This window comes from Halichoerus grypus, chromosome 11 (assembly GCF_964656455.1).
Source record: "Halichoerus grypus chromosome 11, mHalGry1.hap1.1, whole genome shotgun sequence".
Classification (NCBI taxonomy): domain Eukaryota; kingdom Metazoa; phylum Chordata; class Mammalia; order Carnivora; family Phocidae; genus Halichoerus; species Halichoerus grypus.
The window spans coordinates 47897078-47918595 of record NC_135722.1 but is presented as its reverse complement, the minus strand read 5'-3'; the positions used below and the strand labels follow the sequence as shown (position 1 = coordinate 47918595).

The following is a 21518-nucleotide window of genomic DNA, read 5'->3' as shown; positions in this document are numbered from 1 at the left end:
TTGGGCTGTTTGTACAGATCTTTACAGATATTTCATAGGTGTCCTGATCAAAAACATTGCCTTTTTGTTCTCTTGCACAAAAAGAATGAGTTAATTAAAACTGTCAGTACAAGGGAGGAACTGCTTCTAACTGTACTTTGGTCTTTTAGCTTCAGCAATGCCTTTTAAATGATTTCCATATTTCCATGATCATTCAAAAACTGGAAATACTAGAGCATCCCTCTATAAAGAATATTCTGTACTTGTATTCCCATACATTTTTGTGTTAAATGACCTAACTGATCCTCTGCATTGATTGCTCTGTGCGGTAGAACTTTCTCCATTTAAAGGCTGGGAAGACCCGAAATGAGGGGACCTACCTGAGATCACACATGGTTAGTGCAGCCCTGCCTCTTAGCCATTCCTAGTTGTCCTTTTGCAGAGGTCCTGCCTGTGTAGGAGGAGGCTGTAGGAATTCTGTACGTGCCTATGGAAGCCCCGCAGCAAAGTCTCCAGGGATCCCCTGCCTTGGATTCCAGCTGGGCAAAGGGTGAGTACAGGGGACCTGCAGCTCCTGGCCTCCTGGCTCCCAGACTTTGCATTTGTCCAGCTCTGTAGGACATGCCAGTCTTTCAACATAACTTCTTAAATGGTGGTTAGGTGGTTTTAGGTTCTTATCACCCTTCATTTATTCTTTTCGCATTCATCCTTTTAGCCCTACTTTACCTTCCTGTTTATTGTTGTGTTTTCACTTATTTTTCTCTCCCCGCCCCATCCATGCCCCACCATGCGTGCCCAGTGGATACCCATGGGCCTGTTGCATCTTGTGACATCCCCTGCCTTAACCTTCTTGCTCTACATGGGAAATCGTGGAGGCCAACAGATGGTGGATAGGGAGTCCTCCCTTTCACACATGAATGAGACTGGGTGCCATTTTTATCCCAGTACATCCCACACAGACATGCTCTGTGCCACAGAGTAGATCCCTGTTGGCCCTCGATGAGGATCCTGATTTTAACTATAGTTGGCTCAGAACTGACCATTCTTTCTTCAACTGCCAGTTCAAGAAATCAACAGTAGGCAGAATTTCTTTGTAACTTAGTATTCTCTCCAGATAGCAGGAATTCTTTCTTGTTTCCAAAGGAGTAAATTTCGGTCAATTGATTTATCACCCTTTGAGACAAATGCATTGGCCAGGGCTTTTGGTTGTAAGCAACAGAAACTCAGTTTGAACCAGTGCAGGTTAAGAAGGAACCAACAGGAAGGACAGAAATATATTTCTGAGAGATGAGAATGCCACCAGTCTCTTTCTTGGCTTTTGTTTTGTGTTCCTGTGCATGTTGGCTTCTTAGCTGACTCCTGCTGCAAACCCAGGTCTTCCACATGAACGAGGACATGGCTACTGACAAACCTGAGAACTTTCTAGCACAACCACTATCATTTTCTATTCCCAAGTTTAAAATTTCAGAGGAAGGATCCAACCATCCACACTTGGATCCAGTGGCTAGGAGGGGTGAGAATATCTCTAAGAAGGTGGCAGCCATCATTTATGCCATGTGGTTACAGTAAAGGTGATGATCCAGCCTATTCTGGACAGACAGACAGGAGATTCCAGGGTTCAGAAGAATTTTCTGTATTGGTCTTCATTTTTTTCCCTCCCACTGAGCTTTCAAGAAAGCAAGGGGAAAATTGACTAGTCTGGAGGTTTTTTGTTTTGTTTTGTTTTTACAACTAATGATAGTTCTTTTTTGGGCCTTAAATGTCCCTGGATAATCTCATACCTAATTAAAATGCACTGTCCCCCAAGATATGGAAAGCCTACTTTATTTCTTGAATCTGCTGGCATTCAGCTCTCAGTGCTTGAGGAACTTATCAAGAGTGAACTCCTTATTCACCGACCTGTGGGAGAGGTGGAGGCAGGACTCAGTCTACATTAGGCTGGTGTCTTTGTTTGGCCCAAACCGCCCTTTCTGTAGAGACTATCCATGCTGGAATCTTGCTGGCCAGTGCTCTCCTTCCTGGACACACACAGTCCTCTCTCCATCCTCTCCTTGTTCTCCTAATCACTAAGGCTGATTAAGTCTCATGTCCAACTCCATGACCCCAACAATAGAACACACTGCATGGCTGCTACATCATCCTAAAGCCTCTCTTTTCCACTTAAGAATGGCTTAGAAAATAACCCCACCTTAGACTGTCAGTTGCTAGAGTTGTATATTAGGCTTACCCAGCCCCAGCAGCAATAGCATTTGGGGTCTTCTAGAAATCCATAACCTTGCAAGAGTCGAGGTGCTGTGTTTTCTCTGTTCCTGAGGACTCTCAAAAACATCACTGTCGAGGCCTCAGGAAGACTTTGATCTGACCGTTATGGATTGTGTCTTCTATTTGCCTTGGAGAGTTCTGGGTTTTAGAGCATGGATTGCCCAGATTCTTGAGAGCAAAGCTTTGATAAAGGCAAAGGTGGTTTGGCTTCAATAATCTTGGCTGAAGTTTCCCAGTTAGTGACAACATACGTACAAGAAGACCTCCCCATCTATTCATTTCTGTGATACGAGAGAGGAAGCATGTTCCACTGTGGCATTTTTTGGTCAAGATGCAAGAGGACATGGAAATGTCCATCTGTAGTTACCATTCTACCTCCATAGAGCACACAGATCCCTTGGTTCCACACAGTATCTCTTGGTCCCACACAATATATCAGGTAACTGACCTTGGTTATAGATTGAGGAACAGCTTTGACCATAGAAAAAAATGAGAAGATCCACTTTTCTTTCTTTTTTTTAAAAGATTTTATTCATTCATTTGAGAGAGAGAGAATGAGAGAGAGCACATGAGAGGGGTTAGGGTCAGAGGGAGAAGCAGAATCCCCCGCCGAGCAGGGAGCCCGATGCAGGACTCGATCCAGGGACTCCAGGATCATGACCCGAGCCAAAGGCAGCCGCCCAACCAACTGAGCCACCCAGGCGCCCCCATTTTTCTTCTGTCACATCTGTAGAACTAACCATCAAAACAGAAGAGTTAACATAAGATAGATGCATATCCCACCTAGTACATCAGTAATCTATTTTGACAGGTCTAGCCTTGGAGCTAACCTCATTAGTTGAATATAAATAGAAAGAGGTCATTTTTACTCATCAGTGGGATGAGCATCTTTGAAAGAGTAGAACAGGGTAGAACTTTATTTAAATTCACCTGCCATGCTAGAGTGTGAAGGAATAGAAATTCAGCATGTAGCACCCTTCAGAATTTGACTTGACTCTCTTCCCTTAGTAGAATGTCAGCTTGACCTTATGCATGGAGAGCTGGGCTACTCTATCACTGATTTACCTCCTAGGCAAGAATTTCAGAGACTCCCAAACCTGAGTCACTCGGGGATCCCGATGGACAGTCTCCAAATTGATCTGAGCCTTCTATTGCAATTTCACTGTTAGAATTAGGGAAACCAGTATACCCTTGGACAAACAAGCTCTTTTTAAAGTAGAACAAAATGGAGCTGGATCTCAGCTCTTTTTAAACATGTTTCTGAGTAGTTGGAATGACATTTTCATAACCACGTGCCTTTTCTGCCCTAATGAAATCCTCACCTTCGGCTGTTGAGTATTGGCATTCAATAAGATAATTCTAAGATAATCCTCTTCTTGGCTCTGTGCTCAGTGGAGATGGTGTTTTATCCTGGTCTGTGCCTTTCTAAGGGACTACAGTTTTGAAGGTACCAATCTGATCTAGATTGAGAAGACCTGGCTCAGTGTGTCAGGAAAAGCATAGGATGGTGATACTGCAGACTTGTGTTCGGGACATTGTCTCCATTTCACTGCTGTTTAATACCTCTCGAAAGCTTGCTAGAGAACAGTGGTGATTTTGGTAGACTGAACGAGAGGGGAAGGTGCTCTGTTACTCTCAAACAGTGATTTGGGGCAAGGGAGGTGCCTTTCTGCCAGGAGCACGCCGTCCTATGGACCAGGGTGCCTGCTGGGAGAGGGTATGTCCCTCAGGGCTGCTGTGGGTGGGAGGAAGTACCGGGAGGCATCACTGTCGGTACTCCAACAGTGCTTCTAGATTTTAAAATGTTTTTTATTTCTTCAAGAAAATATTTGAGCTTCTTACAAAAATGGTTATGGTTGAAATAAAAGCCCACCTTGACCGAACCTCCCACCCCCAGCTTTCCATAGCCCAGACACTTCCCCAGAAAAGAGCACTGTTACGGGTTGCTGTGTAGCCTTCTAGACACTGGGTCAGTTTATTTTCACGCATATGTCATATACTCACAGAGTCCCATAGTATTGTTTTCTGATGTCACTCTGTATGATTCTTTGGATCTTGCTATTTTCACTCTCCAATATGTCTTACATTTTTATGACAGTTCATAAATATCAACTTCATGTTATGGAAATGCCACAAATTGTCCGTAACGTGGATGAACCATAGTTTATTTAGCCACTCCTTTATTAATGGGCATTCAGGTTCAGACAGTGTTTTCAAACCTTATTTTAAGTGAATTTTCATACAATCCCAATATATAAAACAAAATTTGTACTTGATCTCCTCAATTAAGCTGTAACAGAAAACTTACTAATTTACTACATAGTCACTTAGGCAAAATATCCATTTTATGCCTTGTTCATACACTTTGTGCTTCAGTTCCTTTATCTGCAAAATGGAATCAAAGTAGTACTCCTGTCATAGGATTATGGGAAGGATTAAAAGAGTTAAGGCATGCAAAGTGCTCTAAACAGTACCTGGCAATGTCTGGCCCTATATAAATGCTTGCTGTATGTCTACAGGACTTTGCTTGGGCCACAATGGGTTGAATTTCTTTTGCCTTTGGCCCATGTGATCCATTAACCTTTGACCTGTTTAGAGGGCATCCCAAGAAAGCAGGGAGTTCTGCTGGGCTCTGTTTCCTGTGAGGATAGCATCATGGCTGTTGGATGTTTACGCCATTGCATAGAGTCTCTCTGTGAAAACTCTGAAGTCTCTCCTTTCTGTGGGAATAGTTATGTTTCTCCTAGGCAGTCAGTTTGACTTTATTCAGCATACTGATCTGGGCATCTTGTAATTCACTGTGCTTTGCTTTTTCCCCTGGCTGCTAGAGTGGATCCAGATTTTTTTTTTTTTTTTTAACTACAGTCTAGCATCTGTTACAGACTCTATGGCATGCATTTTGTGTATTAACTGATCTTAGGACATCAACTCGGTTTTGGGTCAGTTAGTAAAAATAGCTGTTTCTCTGGGTGATTGTACGGGTAGACCTGTAACATGAGGAACGTACTGTCCTCCCTTTGCCTGAGGCACAGGGGTGTGGTGGCTTGCTGGAGTCTTGAGGAGGGAGTCTTCCCTTTGGTCTTCTCTCCTTGACTTCCTGAGGAGAAGCGGCAGCTGGCAGTGCTGGGTGGCCCCTTACACGTGCTGACTGTGGTCCTGGGGCCGGACACGCACCGCTGTCCGTGGGGGCCTGGGTTCTTTCCTCACCACCGTGTGAGTTACTCCACAGAGAAGCACTTGACCTGCTGTTAGCAGTTATTTTCCTCTCTTTTGAGGGTCTGAGAAAACATGGGTGGTAATTATATCCTTGCGTACTCGTCGGAGTTTGACCATGTGAGGAGCAGAATTAATGTCACAACAATAAACTGCCCTCCCCACAAAGAAGGCATTTGTGATTGTGAAGGCCCTTTGTCTAGGGTATGAAAGAGCTTGCATAACGATGAACAAGATGCAGACTGGAGAGCGGCTGGAGCCAAGGGCAGTGGGGTGGTAGTGGGCACTGTGGCCCGGTGAGCCTAGAGCCTAGGCCTGGTACAGCCGCCCTAGGAACCGGCCCCTGGGCTGGCCTCTCCCTGCACCTTCAACAGCAGGTGCTTCTCTCACAGGTGACACTCCAGGCCTTGAATGCTGTCCCTGTTTCTTGGTCCCTGTGTCTGTTCCAGGACTGAGCCTGACTCTGTCCCCTGCCCTTACCTGGTGTGCACTGGGGAAGGGGTGGGACTAGGGAAGGAAGGAGTGCCCCTTCTTCATGGAGGGGGGGTTGGCAAGCCCATCCTGAAGGTCGGAACGTGGGGAAACGGGCTCAGGAGAAGGGAACCACCTCCGGGACTCTGCCTGGGTTCCTCTCTGACCCACTCCTTTGCACAACTATGACTTACCTTTGGAATGGAGGATACTGCCTCATAAACCTCGGAGCATTTACTCCTTTGGACCAGCCCGGATTATGATGATTGTCACTTACCCATTTAGCAATAAGATCTGCTTTTTCAGGCTGCCAAACCCCTGAATGGCCTACTCTGGGCCTCTGGGTTTCAGCCTTCCATTAAGCCTGGAGGAAGGGAGTGTTGATGGCATTGGGCCAATTCAGTCCCATTAGCAGCCACCTCTCTCCCTCCTCCCTGCCTACAACCAGGTCAGGCACACCCGAAAAGTGCCTGCAGCCTCCTGTCTCTTGCTCAAGGCATTTTATAAATTCTGCCTCCCGTCTGCCAATTCACATCTTCTCCCTCTGCTGTTTTCCACTTTCTGGATACTTTGTTTCCTGTTAGCTCTTTGAGGTCCCTCTGACTGTCACATGGGGTCTTCTCAGGGTGTTTCACCTTTTCCTGCAGTGTTAGAGCTGAGAGAAGCAAGCACACAGGATGCCAGCCTGGCTGCCATTAGGCTGGAGCCCTAGTGGAGGGGAGGGACCGGCCACCCCTGGAAGGGCTGTGTGAGTGGATGAAGGGCCTTGCGGCTGGTGTCCCCCATCCTCTGTGCTCCCCACGGTGCTCAAGATGGGCCTCCGTGCTGTAAGGAGTACCTTGGCTCTGGAGAACCCTCACGTGAGAGTTAGGAGAGACCGAGGTCTGTGCGGGCCTCGTTCCCACATAGTTCCTTGGTGACTGGTACTAGCTCCCTGGCCTCCTCAAAGAGTAGACTCCTTGCCATTGGTGCCTCTGGCAGGCTGTGCCTCCGCCTGCCCCAGACCCGACATGCCCAGTCAAGCCAAGCACCACTGGGTCTGGAGTTCCATCGAGGCCTTCCCGGCCAAGGGTGAGGTCATCCAGAGGGTGGTTTGGCCAGCTTCCAAAGCACACCTAGCAGTGGTCCTCCTCATAGTAGTTTTGAAATCCTGTGGTTTCCTGTTTAGGTGGGTGGTTTTGCACATGCAACCAGCGAAACTGTCCTCACAAACTGCATCCTTCATTTGGAAGTTGGTAAGATGTTTTTCCAGCCTTTTAAGTGTATACTTTTTTTTTTTCCCCTTTCAGTCTCAGGTAAATCACCAAGGTGCTGCTAGTAATGAAACGTACCAGGAACGCTTGGCACGTCTAGAAGGAGATAAGGAGTCCCTCATTTTACAGGTGGGTCCACTTTCGTGGGAAAGAGCTTATCCTGTTACCTCCAACTCTGTAGGTACCCTAAGTGGGAGGGAGGCACAAGAGGTTTTCTCTGTTGGATTTATTCTGTTCCGAAAGTGTATGTTTTTAAAAAGACTCAGTTCCTGAAACAAAGCAGAAAGGAACTGAAGCCACAGTTTAACTGGACTTGGCCTTGGGGCTGTGAATGCATTCATTTATTCATCTTGTACTGCTGAGTACCCACTTCTTCTCTACACTGGAAGCTCTGTGACCAGGCTGATGAATGAGGCCCTGTCCTCTAGGAGCCCAGAAGCCTTGGAAGGGAGATAAGATGTGTCTTCCTGTCTCTAATAAAACAGCCATGAGTGATATGGACGTAGGGTGGATTCTAACTGGATCAGGCCCAAATCATCTGGAGCTGGATCTAGACTGATCCCTTTGAGGCCAAATCCCCTGGAGCTGGTAATAGGGGATAATGAGTCTTGAATGACTGTCTCTCCTCAAAGAGAGGAACTCCAAAACTTTTTATGGAGAAAGATAGTCAAAGGAACATTTTCTGTTCTGAAAACTCATGTTCCTTGGCAGGGCATAGTGTTGAGCCTTCTTATGTGAGGCGTGTCGTTGTGATAGGGGTTCTTTGCTGTTTTAGCTCTCAGATGCGTACATCAAGCATTTGTTTGCTGTCTGGTATGTATCAGACACTGTGATCATTGATTTGGAGAATGAGAAGATGACTATTCCAATCCTGGCTCATTAAAAAGCTTTTGAAGAGTGGTAGACCAGACTGGTAGTGAAACAGAAGAGGGGGCAGGTAGGGTTCTACAACCCTCTGCAGACTGTGGGCTTTAGCTTAGAGCCCTGGAATGAAGAGGCTGCCGTATGTTTGGCTTTTTTCCTTCTATTTTACCTTTTTACAAATCTAAGAGTAGTAAGTGATTATTTCAGGAACTTTGGAAAGTCAAAAAGAGTTTAACATTTTGACCTTTCTTCCTAGACTTTTTTTTTTCCTGTCCTGCCCCTGTTTTTAAAAAATTTAAGCTCAGACCAAATATATAGTTATATAATTTTGCATCTTCAGGGACTTTTTTCTCCATTAGTTTGTTCATTAAAAAAGATTTGAGTGCCCACAACTTGGCAGACACTGGTTTTAGGTGCTTGGGTTGCAGCGGTGATGAAAATAAACGAACTCCCTGTTCTTAATAGGGCTTGTCTGTGTGTATGTGTGTGTGTGTCTGTCTGTCTGTGTACATGTGTACGTGTGTGTACAGTAAATCAATACATAAAATGTTTCTGGCAGTGATAAATACTGTGGAGAAAAATAAAGCAAGGTAAGGATTGTGTAGTCAGAGAAGACCTCCCTGAGAGGGGGAGTCCTGAAGGAAGCTAGGGAGGGAGCCCCGCGGATGCCTGGAGAAGCACATTCCAGACAGGGGAGGTAGTTGGTCCAGCACACACCCTAGCGAGGAGTGTGCTTGGTGTATAGGAAGAAGCAAGCAAGGGTCTGTGTGGCTGGAATTTATGACCGTGAAGAAGTCTGGTGGGGAACTGCCTTCAGAGAGGTAGGAGGGGCCGGGTTATATAGCATATTATATCACACGTATTTTGAGGAATGAGTAATTTGAAAGTCCATCCTAATGACATGATTAATCAGAGTGTCCAGTTTAAAATTTTGCAGTAACAGTGATCTCGCAGACTTTTGAACCAGGAACCTTCATGGCAGAACTAACACTTACCTGTTTAAAGGAATTTAATAAGGAAGTCCTATGTGATAATGTTCTCTTTGACATTCACAGTTTTGTTTTGTTTTTTAATTTCTGAGTCTTGAATAATCCTTATTGCAATAATCCTAACACAATTAGGAAGCTGCTTATCACAGAAGTCAGAAGTGGATCCTAGTGGTATCTATCCCAGGAGCTTGTGAACAGACTTTCAGAGCTGCTCTTAGGTGATCACTGTGATTTGTGGTGGCCCCATCGAGCTAGTTAGCCCTCACCTGGTAGAGCCTCTTCCTTAACTTACAAGGCAGCTCAGCCAGACTGAATTAATTGAAGCACTTGGCCCAGAATGTTTTCCTGGGTCAACTTGTAGAGGAGCAAGGCAAATCACACATGACAAAATACTTTGTTTTCAGAGTAAGTTAAAAAATAAACCCCAAATCTTCTGTGCTCGCTTCGGTAGCATGAATACTTAAACCAAAATCTTTTCTGTCTTCATGGGAATGTATTTTTTAAGGTAAGGCTTTTCACCTCCTCCTTTTTTACCACTTCTATATTCCCTCCAATGCCTAAAATTATGCCTAGCATGTAGTAGGGACTCAAAAAGTATTTGTTTTTATTGAATAAAGGTCACATTTTAGGATCTTTATACATTTGTCCCAATATTCTGGGCCTCTCCATGGTCCTTCTAGTGAGTATTCAAGTTTGTAAGGATGCCGTAGCCCTGTGTATCCTGAGTCTTGTGCACAGCCGAGCGACAGGCTATGGAGTGCAAGAGACCGCAGATTATTCCTCTGGGTACCTCCCGCGCATGACTCTGAGGCGTGGTGCAGACGATATGTGTTAATCCTCATAATCAGATTAACCATCACACATCCTTCCCAAACAGAAACTCTGGAACCCAGGGAGCTTTGAAAGGCCAACCCCTAGAATCCTACCCTTTTGAAGGTAGGGTTGGTAGCTATAAAAGGCCAGGACTGCTGGTAATGTTGGATCACGAGGATTGAAAACACCACCACAAAGGTTTGTGTTTGAGATGGGCCTAATTGACAGAAGGCGCCTGTTTTGGGGACTGTAAGTGGAATATTAGCACACTACGTACCAACTCCAGGAATATGTTCCAGTCATTCTTTAATCATGTGGAAATATAAAAATGAAAAGCTGAAAGTAGCGGTATTAATTTAGACTTTTTCCTCTGTAAAGGGAGCTTTATGATTGATAGTCTATTTAAACGCTCAGAAGTGAATTCACACTAACTCCTTCATGCTCCAGCTATCATTCCTTTACACTGAGAAATCACTTAAGATAATCTATATGTAAATGGCCACGACTCCACCATTGGTTAAGAACCCATAGTGTCTAAAGGATCTCAATTTGCCAGTCATTGATTTCTCTATTTGGAGAGGCCACCCATTCTCTTTCTTCATCTCCCTGTTCTGAGGCGCCTTTTTAATAAAAAGGAGGATCCGGGGGGCAGTTTGCTACGAGAGCAGGCTATGAAAATCCTCTCAGCATGTATTAAGGGCATAACTTAAATGACTTGCTATAAATGGATTTTTATTAATTCCAACAGATCTCTCCGTGATTTTTTTAGGTAGAGGGCTTTCCTGTCACTGCATGTGAGGGTGGCTGGTGTGTGTTATGACTTAGAGTCATGTTTTGGCCTGTGAGGCACAAACACCTTCCCGGAGCCAAGTTTCGTCAGTGCCAACACATGCCCTTTACGTCCCACATTCCTTAATTGCTTCAGAAGCCTCGCCTGATAGGTGAGCAGTCATCACACCCCAGTGAGAGAGGTAAGGTCATTGGTTAGTCTCCCGAGGAGTTGGGATTGCTCTCGCACACGAGGTGAGGTGGCAGGAGCCCTGGCAGGCCAGCCGAGATACGCCTGGAGGGCCAGACTGTGCGTGAGCCCTGTGAGAGGACTCGGGAGCAGGACCCAGCCCGAGGCAGCGCTCGTGCCCGCTGCGGGTTCTCCCTCCAATGCGGCAAGAGCGGGGAAACGCGGCAACGTCAGGCAGGCAGGGCCGAGGTAAGACAGCAGCTGGAGTTTTCTGCATCCGGGACCCTCGCTTCCCACCCCCCACCCCCGCCCCGCCCCGCCCCCGCCACCTGCCAGAAAGGAAAGCCATCTTTACGTGAGGATCTGCAGCGTGGTTTCACGGCTCCAAGTGAGCCGTCTCTGCGCCTCCACCATTGCTTTATTTCTTGGGACAGGTGAGTGTCCTCACAGACCAAGTGGAAGCCCAGGGAGAGAAGATTCGGGACCTGGAAGTGTGTCTGGAAGGACACCAGGTGAAACTCAATGCCGCCGAAGAGATGCTTCAACAGGTAAGGGGGTTGGGGGGGGTGGCGCACGTGTGCGCGCGCCCGACGGCCCTCGGGGTTGAGAGCAGCTCATGTGTTACAGTCACTTTCTGTGTCCAGGTCACGGCGCTCACTGCACAGCAGGTGAAACCCCCCGCACTGAGAGTTGCAGGGAGGAGAGGGCCGGAAGGACTGGCCTGAGAGGAATAACCTGTTGGGCAGGTTAGACGCATTCCCAGGTGGCACTCTCTCCCGGGTTCAGGTTCAGGGGCGCTCCGCTCGGCAAGGTCGCCCTTCTCTTCTCGAGCCACAGCTTCACAGCCGGTGGCATCTGGGGCTTTAGAAAGTCAGTTAGCTTCTTTCGTGCCTCTTTCCCATTCATTCTTGCCCTCCACTCTGTGTAGTCTTCTTTGACAGAACTTAATTCCTAAAGAATATCTTAATGTAATTTAATGGTTGTCGAAATGAAAAATTTAGCTGCTCTCATACCATTCAAATAAATCTCTTCAGTGCCTTGTTTCCTTTTGGTCCTCGTTGTCATCAGGTATGCATATAATTTACAAAGCTCTGTTCACACCACAGATAAAATTTAGTCCTCTGATTTTGTTATGCTTCCCATTAGAGTGGAGTTCTTTCCATTTTTAAATCTTGCTGTATAGTTTTCTTTACTATCACCTAGAGGCTTTTTTTTTTCAGTGCAAAGTATGATAATCATTCTTCTACTCTTGAACAGTTTTACCCTATTGTAAATGATGAGCTGCAGTTTTTAGGAAGGGGTGTTTAATTTTTTATTTATTTATGTTCAGTTAGCCACTGTATAGTACATAATTAGTTTTTGATGTAGTGTTCAGTGATTCATTAGTTACGGATAACACCCAGTGCTCATCACAGCATGTGCTCTCCTCAATACCCATCACCCTGTTACCTCCTCCCCTCTGAAACCCTCAGTTTGTTTCCCGGGGTCCATAGTCTCTCATGGTTTGTCTCCCTCTCTGATTTCTCCCCCTTGAGATTTCCCTCCCTTCCCCTATGGTCCTCCATGCTATTGCTTATGTTCCACATATGAGTGAAACCATATGATAATTCTTTCTCTGCTTGACTTATTTCACTTAGCATAATCTCCTCCAGTCCCATCCATGTTGATGTAAAAGTTGAGTATTCATCCTTTCTGATGGCTGAGTAATACTCCATTGTATATATGGACCACATCTTCTTTATCCATTCACCTGTTGAAGGCCATCTCAGCTCCTTCCACAGTTTGGCTATGTGGCCATTGCTGTTATGAACATTGGGGTGCATATGGCCCTTCTTTTCACTACATCTGTATCTTTGGGGTAAATACCTAGTAGTGCAATTGCTGGGTCATAGGGTAGCTCTATTCTTAACATCTTGAGGCACCTCCACACTTTTCCGGAGTGGCTGCAGCAGCTTACATTCCCACCAACAGGGTAGGAGGGCTCCCCTTTCTCCACATCGGTGTTGATTTTTATTCAGTCTTTTCAGAATCTGTTGAGAAGCTAATTAGGAATTTTGTGAAATCAAGATGATCAATCTAATATCCTTGAATCATTCTTGCATTTTCACTTATTTTGGGAAATAGACACAAACTGCAGTCCTGGTTTTTGCTTTGTAACCTCTGCTGTAGTGCTTGGCATGTAGGAGGCTCTCACTAATTATTTAAAAAATGACAGTCCTTTAACAGGAATGGTTCAGTCAGATCACTGCTTACAGTCTTTCTCCCAAAGCCCTAACATTTTTTGTTGTCATGATCAGCATTCAGATTGTTTCTTGGTAGAATGGTAATGAACACGGGCTTTGAGTTTGACCTTTGGTTTTAGGATAAATGTTTTGGTTCCCAGGTATTTCTTAGTTTTCAGTGCATTTGAAGAACTTTTTTTCTTTAAGATTTTATTTATTTATTTGACAGAGAGAGAGACACAGCGAGAGAGGGAACACAAGCAGGGGGAGTGGGAGAGGGAGAAGCAGGCTCTCCGCTGAGCAGGGAGCCTGATGTGGGGCTCGATCCGGGACCCTGGGATCATGACCTGAGCCGAAGGCAGACGCTTAAAGACTGAGCCACCCAGGAGCCCCAAGAACTTCTTTTTAAAGTCAGTATTTCTATGCAGATGTCTTAAAAAACAAAACAAAACAAAAAAACTAGTTCTAACAGCTCAGAAGCTGCTTGCTCTTTAGTTTGCTTTCTTTTCATCTCTGATTAATAAGTTACCACATTCTTGACTCCATTTGATTTTTCTATTTAAATTGCATGCATTTCTCTTGCTCATCCTATTCCCTGAAAATCTGAGTCACAGTACAGGTTGAGCTGAGTTTATTTTTTCAAGCAGAATCTTTCTTTTGAAGACCAGGAAAGAAAATAGCCTGATGGAAAGATCTCGAATGGTGGGAAAATATTTTCACAAAGAGTGATAGGAGAGCCCACTAGATTGTATTTCCAGGGCTGCACAAGGTGTGGCTTTGAGGCGAGGATGAGCGAGGAAGGCGATAGAGTGTTACAAAACCCCAGACAGAGACCAAGAAGATTTGAATGCGGAAGGGAAACGTGTCAGGAAGATGTCAGGAGGTTGATGTTTCAGGAAGGCAGTGCCTGCTGGGTAACCACGTAATCGGGGTCAGAGCAGGCTGCACGTGGTGCCTGCACTACCTCACCGCCTGTCTTGGCGGCTCCTCCAGGTTCTGCCCCCTGTCCGCGTCTCGGTGCCAGGGATTCCGATGTTGGTTCCCAGCACCACTGGGCAGGCTGTCTTGTCCTTCTAAGCATCAGCCCAAAGACTGGATTTTAGACTTTTGAAAGTCTTAAGCTCAGATACCTTTTATTTCTTGTTTATTCTAAATCTTTTTTGTGTTATGGGTGAGGTTCCAGGCATGGGGTTTGCGTGTGCCACAGAGGTAGATGTCGTGGCTTGGTAGAATTTGGAGTGTGGTGGGTCTTATTTGTCACCTCTGAGGTTTAAAGGTATCTTCCTGAACTTAACCAAGTTACTATTTTTTTAAAGATTTTATTTATTTACTTGAGAGAGAGAAAGAGAGAGAGAGAAAGCGCACAAGCAGGGGGGAGGGGCAGAGGGAGAGGGAGAAGCAGATTCCTCACTGAGCAGGGAGCCCGATGTGGGGCTCGATCCCAGGACCCTGGGATCATGACCTGAGCTGAAGGCAGACGCTTAACCGACTGAACCACCCAGGATCCCTCAAGTTATATATTTTTTAAAGATTTTACTTATTTATTTGGGGAGAGAGAGCAGGTGCAAGAGTGCAGTGGGGCGTAGGCAGAGGGAGAGGGAGAGAGAATCTCAGGCAGGCTTCACACCCAGTGCAGAGCCTTACTTACACGGGGCTCAATCTCAGGACCCTGAGATCATGACCTGAGCTGAAATCAAGAGTTGGACACAGCCAACTGAGCTACCCAGACGCCCCAAACCAAGTTTTTTTATGCTCCTCACTTTCCCTGGGTTCTCCCATCTTTCAAGAATAAAATGAAGGGAGTGTGGAATACTCACTTTTGGCATGTTCTGGGTTCAGATCATAGGACCCACTTGAGCCTCAGCTCCCACTCGTGTCTGCTGGGCTTGGTGGTACCTGAGCTGGAGATAAGTTTGAGTTCCCCGCTCCAAATCCCCAGTTGAACATTTCTGCTGCACATGCTGGTCCTTTCCTAAGATGTGCTTGATGCTGTTTGAAAAGGCCCCGACTCTTGTTCCACAGTGCTGAGGCGGTGCCGTGGACTGCTGGGGCCATGTTAGCGTGTGTCCTGGGGGCAGGCAGGGACTTGCGTGTCTGCCCGCGAGATCCTGGACTGCAGGGCTACTGGCTTCTGGTGATAGGAAGACGGAGCACTCCCAGCCCTGAGGCGGAGAAGAGAGGCAAACAGTTGCCTCCTTTTGCCAGCCCTCAGAGACGGTCCCTGCCCTGAGCCACGCCTGGCCTCTTGCTGCAAGGCCCGAGGAGCTCTGCACGAGGTCCTTTCTCGGTCCGGTCAGTGTGAGGCCTTCTGACTACTGCCTGCTGACACTGACGCCCTTGGGGACTCTGTTCCTGGGAGCACTGCTCCCACGCACGCGCACGGAGCAGCCCTGTGTGCAGGAGGCCTTCAGCTGACTGCCCACCTAGGCCCAGTGCTGTTACACATTCTCATTTTTCACAAGAAGCTGGAAATCCAGATTTAAAGATGAGTCTTTCTATTTTAAAAATACTGGTAACTAATTTAAATGGAAAAAAAAACAAAAAAAAAAACAAAAAAAAAACACTGTGCGAACCACACCACACACACCTGCAGGCCAAGCCTGGCCCACAGACCTCTAGTCTGCAACCCCTGCTCTAGACCCCGCCCCCTCCACTGGCTGCTCGAGCACTTGTAGGACTTAAGGAAACCCAAACCCAACCAGCATAGCCCCAGCCCTGTGCTTACTTACATAGGCTCCAGCAACCCCACAGAGCCACGTTCTCCCCACAGCTGTTCTGTCCGCCTCCCTCCAGGAACCCAAGACGGGAGGGAGCTAGCGCCTCCTCCAACTCATGAACCACACACCCTCCACCTGCCCCTGCTGAATGCTGATCTCTCAGTTCCCATCTGTTTCTACGCATTAATCCATCTGGTCTCCAGAACAAGGGAGCATGAAGACCTTGGGGTTAGACAGGCAAACCAGGACCAAATAAAATCAGCACGGGCTAGTCCACATGAGCAGCACATAGATGATGGACCCATTTGAGGGCAAAGTCTTTGTCTGCAGCCCTCTGCAAGATTCAGTGTGGGAAGGGGGCAGCTGTGAGCATCTCTGGTGCTGCCTCTGGAAGCACCTACTCAGGTATGGTTTCAGGCTCACTGAACAGGTGTGGATTTCCCAAGGAAACTTCTCCATTAGAAAGAGTCATTTTCCAGGAAATCTATAAATGGGTCCTCGAGAGGCCACAGCCTGGATTCGTTCTCCCAGGTCTGGGTAGTCTGGGCCTAGGGGCTGACCTTCGCCTTCTGTTTCCTAAGCAGGGCAAGGCATTGCCTATCAGCATCTCTGAGGGCTGCACTCTGGGCTCTCCAGAATTAGCACCCCAGGAACCCAGACATGGAGCAGCGGCCTCCTTGTAACTAGCTCAGATTGGCAACAAAATCTGTGTCACAGGGCGGGTTCTCCTGTTGATGCACTGAGGTCCCTGGTGGCTTTTTCTAAAGTGGCCTCTAGAGTCCATTAGAGTCCTGCACAGCACGATCCTCAGCCTCTGACCTTTCTCCAGAGGATGGTGACTTCAAGGAAGAAGCTGATGCTACTTAGTGGTTAATAGACTTTACACAAAGCTGGCAGTGAAATGGAGCACCTTCCAGAGACTGGACATTTACAGACGTAATCAATGTCAAGAGCAGAAAACATGATCAGTGTCAAAAAGAAGACAGGCTAGGGGAGCCACATGGGGAGGAAGAAAGGATGCAAACCTCCTTGTGAGGACACACCCCTGCTTTGGGGTAATGTTGAAGGACACCAGCCTCGATTTCAGTCCTCCCACCTGACCTGGAGCCCCAGGTGTTAGGCAACCTCATTGTTTTGGCTGCCTTTTAGGTGAGGTGTGGAGAGACAAATTCTGGGGATTTGGAGTCAGTGGACATGACTTTCTGTAGATTCACCTCTTGCTGTTGATCTGGGAAAGTCGTCAAACCTGTGTTCTTATGTATGGAGAAGAGGGATGACAATATGGGCTCTGCATTGCCCACATCTGAGAGCTGGAGTATGGTTATTTCAGTTTCGTTAAAACAGAACCATCTCACAAATCACCAGTGTTAAGACATTGAGCGTGGGGATTTGGGGCCCTTGAGTTGAGTGAAGGACAGTGGGTCCAGGCACGTGAACTCCCAAGTGTCGTCAGCACCTGGCTGATAAATTTCCCAAGAGCACCTTTAAGGAGGTATTTCTGTCTCACAAAGAATATTAAACAGCTCTGTACGTGATCCTGTGAGAGCACAAATCTGTCTCAGGAGGTAAGGCACTTGAGTCACGAGTGAAGAAAAGAGGGATTTGCCAGGTATTCCCTAAACGTGCCTGCTGGGAGATTTCTGAGGCAGAAATAACTGCTTTCCTCAAGTTTTATCTTTGATGTCGAATCTCTGTACCACCGTGTGAAGTGGGTACTTTACCCTCCATTCACAGGATAAGGGGCCTGAGGTTCGGAGAGATGGTTTCATTAGTGGGGACTGAGTCTGGACTCGAACCTAGGTTGACTACAGGCACCTCTCTGCAGTGTTACGAAAGCAGCTTTCTGGCATGGCCTAGGCCTCTTAACTTCAAAGGGCAAAGGGACGGATTTTTCCTTTCATGTCTTTCCATGGCCCGATCTTTCATTCTGGTTTCAGATTGCCAGTCTGGCTCCAGTCCTCTGTCATTGGTCAGTAACTCCCTGGGTCATGTTCCACACTTAAAGATGGAAGTAATTGCTTCAAGATGTGGCCCTTGAAGGAGAGAATAAATTGAAAGGCCACTTCTTTTTATCAGCTCCAGTCTCAAACTGAGCTTTGGAAAAAGGAAATGGTGGCTCTCTCTGAGATACAAAGTTTCATGACCTAGTTTTATGATGCTTCATAGTAACAAAAATCACCTGCCTCACATGCCACCCCCTCCTTTTCCTTTGCACTCTCTCCACAGGCAACCTTAAAACAATTGGGAGAGCAGAAGCTAATGCAGCTTTTGAAACCTGTCCCCCTTATCTCCAGCGCCCTGCCTCCCCACATTTCACCTCTCCCCACATTATGGTAGCTGCATGATTCCAAGAGATTCCCAGGCGGATCCACCCTGCAGATCCGAGCAGGGACCAAGCCTTGTCTTGGTGCTCCAGACAAAAAGGCTGGATCTAGAGATAACCCCAGTCTTCAGGATGAGAACTAGGGGTCCAACAACCTTTCTCCTAAGGCACAGACTGAGTAAAAGCAGCTAGCAAAGGAGATGGAAGAGAAAAAGAAAGATCAGGAAAACCGAAAGGATGAGGTGGAAAGTAGTATCTTAGACTGATAAGTGGGTGAAGGGTAAATGGTTGAAAGCTGAGAAGTACAGGTTGCATCTGGAAGTTTGGACATTGGTCCCCAGAACCAGAACTGTTTCTGTGCCCTCCCTGGTGAAGGCAGAAGCTGGGTTGCAGGCATGCAGACGTCTTGTGGAGAAGTGACAGGGAAAGTGAGGAAGAAGAGGCAGCAAGGGTAGATTATTCTTTTAGAGCTTGGCTGTGAAGGGGTGAGGGAGGGGATGAAGAGAGAGCGCATTCATACCAACAGTGCACAGAGAGCATGGATTTGCCTAGGGAGAGCAGAAGAGAGTTGATGGTGGTTACTTCAGGGGAAGGCAAGGTCAAGAGGGAAAGTTCTTTCGAATGTAAGAAATTTGATCATGTTTATAGCCTGAGGAATGGGAGCTGATGGTGAAAGAGATTAAATGCCTGTCAGAGTGGATGATTAATAGTCCTACCCTAGTGTAGCACAGACCGGGTGGGAACTTCTCACAGGCAGGACAGAGGTGAGGGAGAGCCTAGGACCAGGTGAGTAGGCGTCCTTCGGTGGGAGAAACCTGATCAGAACTCGGAGATCACAGCCAAACACTAATGACTGACCGGGGAGGTAACTTAAAAGCCTGGACATCAAGCTGTGTGGGGATGGCATGAAGTCTAGAGAACGAGAGATAGTCAGCAACAGGAAGGTAGGTCAGATGGGGCAGTTGCAGGGCAAACTCTAGAATCATTGTGTCCTTGAACATATGTTTTTTTATGTGCAACTTGGAAACTTACTGGGCTTCAGAGTGGTTCTTAAAGGTGAAAGAAGCCAACATGAGATGTGGGCTTGCTTGCTCTAAGACATGGATTTAAGAGATTTGATTGAGAGATGATTCTGGAAAACTTTGAAATAGAAAGGATATAAATTCAACGAATGATCAGATTATTTTTAAAAATCTTTTCACTAAACAGGAGAGGTTATTTGAGGAGAAGAGGGAGAAACGGTGGGATTTATGGCTGGAGGAGAATGGGAAAGATTTGGAACAATCTCTAAACGGAACCAACCAGAGATGAATGCAAGGGTGCCAGGCGATTGGAGATGATCAGCTATAATTAGATAGCATAAATTTGTATGGAAACCAGTTGGCATCATTAAGTGTCATTTAGCAGCAGTTTTCAGGCCATGGGGACTAGAAACATAGACAAAAGACTTTGAGGTTTGGCGTGGACTGGGCTCTGAAAAAGCAAATGCACTTCAGGTCTGGGGGCAGGGATGAGCTGGATGAGGAATTTTCTGGTGCAGATGTGATACAGTTGAAATGACCTCAAGGTATGGAATGGAGAAGGAGGCAAATATTACTTAAGGGAAGTTGACAAACTAGTGGCCAGAGAGGAAGAAATTAAAGATTATTTAAGTCACTAACTGGGAAAGTTTAAAGGTCAGAGGACTGTGGCCAAAGGAGACCACTTCAGAGCTGAAGATTTTAGAAGTGGAGAGAATGCATTCTGGACAAAGGTAAGGGCCAAGTTGTGACCATCCCTCTGAGAAGCTGAGGCAAAGTGGAAGCAAAGCCCATTGGCATTGTGGTCAAGCAAGGTGAAGCCAGAGTGGATATGGGAAGCCTAACAAGGAAGGAGCAAGGATGTCGAAGTTACTGAGGAAATGGAATGTGCCCAAACTAGGTAGAGAAACTTGATTAAAAAAACAAAAGCCCTGAGGAAAACGGGAGACTGTCTTGGGTTCTGGATGTCTGGGAGAAGTTGCTGTAACTGAACGGCGCTGCCTTAGAAGAGTAGGGCAGACATAGATGGTCAGTAAGGCCGGTAGTGGTCTAGAAACAGAAAGTTGTCCAGTAAGTTGGATTGTCAGAGCAGAGTGGACTCCGCCTGAGATGACTGGGAAGGATAGGGCATAGGATGTCAAAGTCAGGATTTAGTTTATTCTGGAAGGAGAAGGAACGTTTGAAAATGTGGGGTAGTTGAACCCTCTTAGGACACATATGATAGAGGATATAGCACATACTGGTGGCTGGAGGCCATGTGGGCCTGGAGATGGGAGGAGGAGCTGGACTGGGATGAGCTTGTCCAAAGCTGACGTTGAATTCTGGGAGTAGGACAGTACTTACTGATGAACAGGATGAGGGGTGATGATAATGAAAGGTGGAGGCATATGCTAATAGATAGAATAGCTGGAATATAATCACTAGGAACTGGAATGCCCACGTGGAATGTTAGTGTGACCAGTTGGAACCCCAGCATGACCAGTTGGAAAGGTTATTGGAACTTTAGTACGACCAATTAGAACATTGTCCTCGTCAGCTGGAACATTGCTGTGACCAATTAAAACAGCTAGAGGGATTTTGGCAAGAGTGGAAAGAGAGTAGATTCTTAGTTTTCAAGAGAGGTACATTCCAAGGCTTTTTTTTAATCCCACCAACGCAGTGTCATGAACGCTAGTTAGTAGACACACTGCATCTTAGGATACTCAAGCACTCAGTGGGCTGTGTTTTTAATGGTCATATCCCTAGGCCTTGACATCTGGTAGATATTTAAAAACATATTTGTGGAGTAAATGATTAAAGTCTCATGGAAGAATATTTTCTCAGTGTCAGTGATCCAAAGCAATTGTCTCATGGACCTTGATTTGTAGAATTACTCCTCTTTCTCTTCACATTGGTGGCTGGAAAGCTCATGTACACAGTATGGTCTACCTCTAGCAGTCACAGAACTTTAGGGTAGGCGTTTTATACCAACTGTGGCTCTGGCATTAATTTCTTTTCCTACCTGCTTTAATTTTATTGTTTTACATTTTAACTCAAGTTGTCCATTTTTCAAACTGCCTCAAATCATTTTTGGAAGAAAGCAGGTATATGAAAGGATGGAGAGAGAAACACAGAATGAGGTGGTGGAGGCAGAGGGGAAGGGGGTAAGGAGGGAGGAGGTGGGAGTGAGTAGGTGGTGTCAGGGAGGATTGCATCTTAAGATAGCCTTAGCACCAGGCCCTGGTAAAAAGTGTATGCTCAACAAAATCTTGGCAATTTGAGGGGCGCCTGGGTGGCTCAGTCCGTGAAGCGTCTGCCTTTGGCTCAGGATATGATCCCGGAGTCGCAGGATCAAGCCCCACATCAGGCTCCCTGCTCATCGGGGAGCCTGCTTTTCCCTCTGCCCCTCACGCCACTCGTGCTTTCTCTGTCAGTAAATAAATAAAATCTTTAAA

General features: G+C 46.4%; 1 protein-coding gene across 6 annotated transcripts in view; it reads left to right on the top strand.

Moving 5' to 3' along the window:
- The window catches only part of PPFIBP2 (PPFIB scaffold protein 2), a 160909-nt gene that overhangs the window by 75986 nt on the left and 63405 nt on the right, over nucleotides 1-21518 (top strand). For 5 of the 6 annotated variants that reach the window (XM_078058441.1, XM_078058439.1, XM_078058440.1 and 2 more), the window contains 2 exons: nucleotides 7215-7307; nucleotides 11237-11350. In XM_078058441.1, the coding sequence (XP_077914567.1) occupies nucleotides 7215-7307; nucleotides 11237-11350 (207 nt within the window). Of the gene's footprint in view, nucleotides 1-7214; nucleotides 7308-11236; nucleotides 11351-11526; nucleotides 11549-21518 lie in introns of those variants that run through there. The other variant, XM_078058444.1, reaches the window with a different exon arrangement.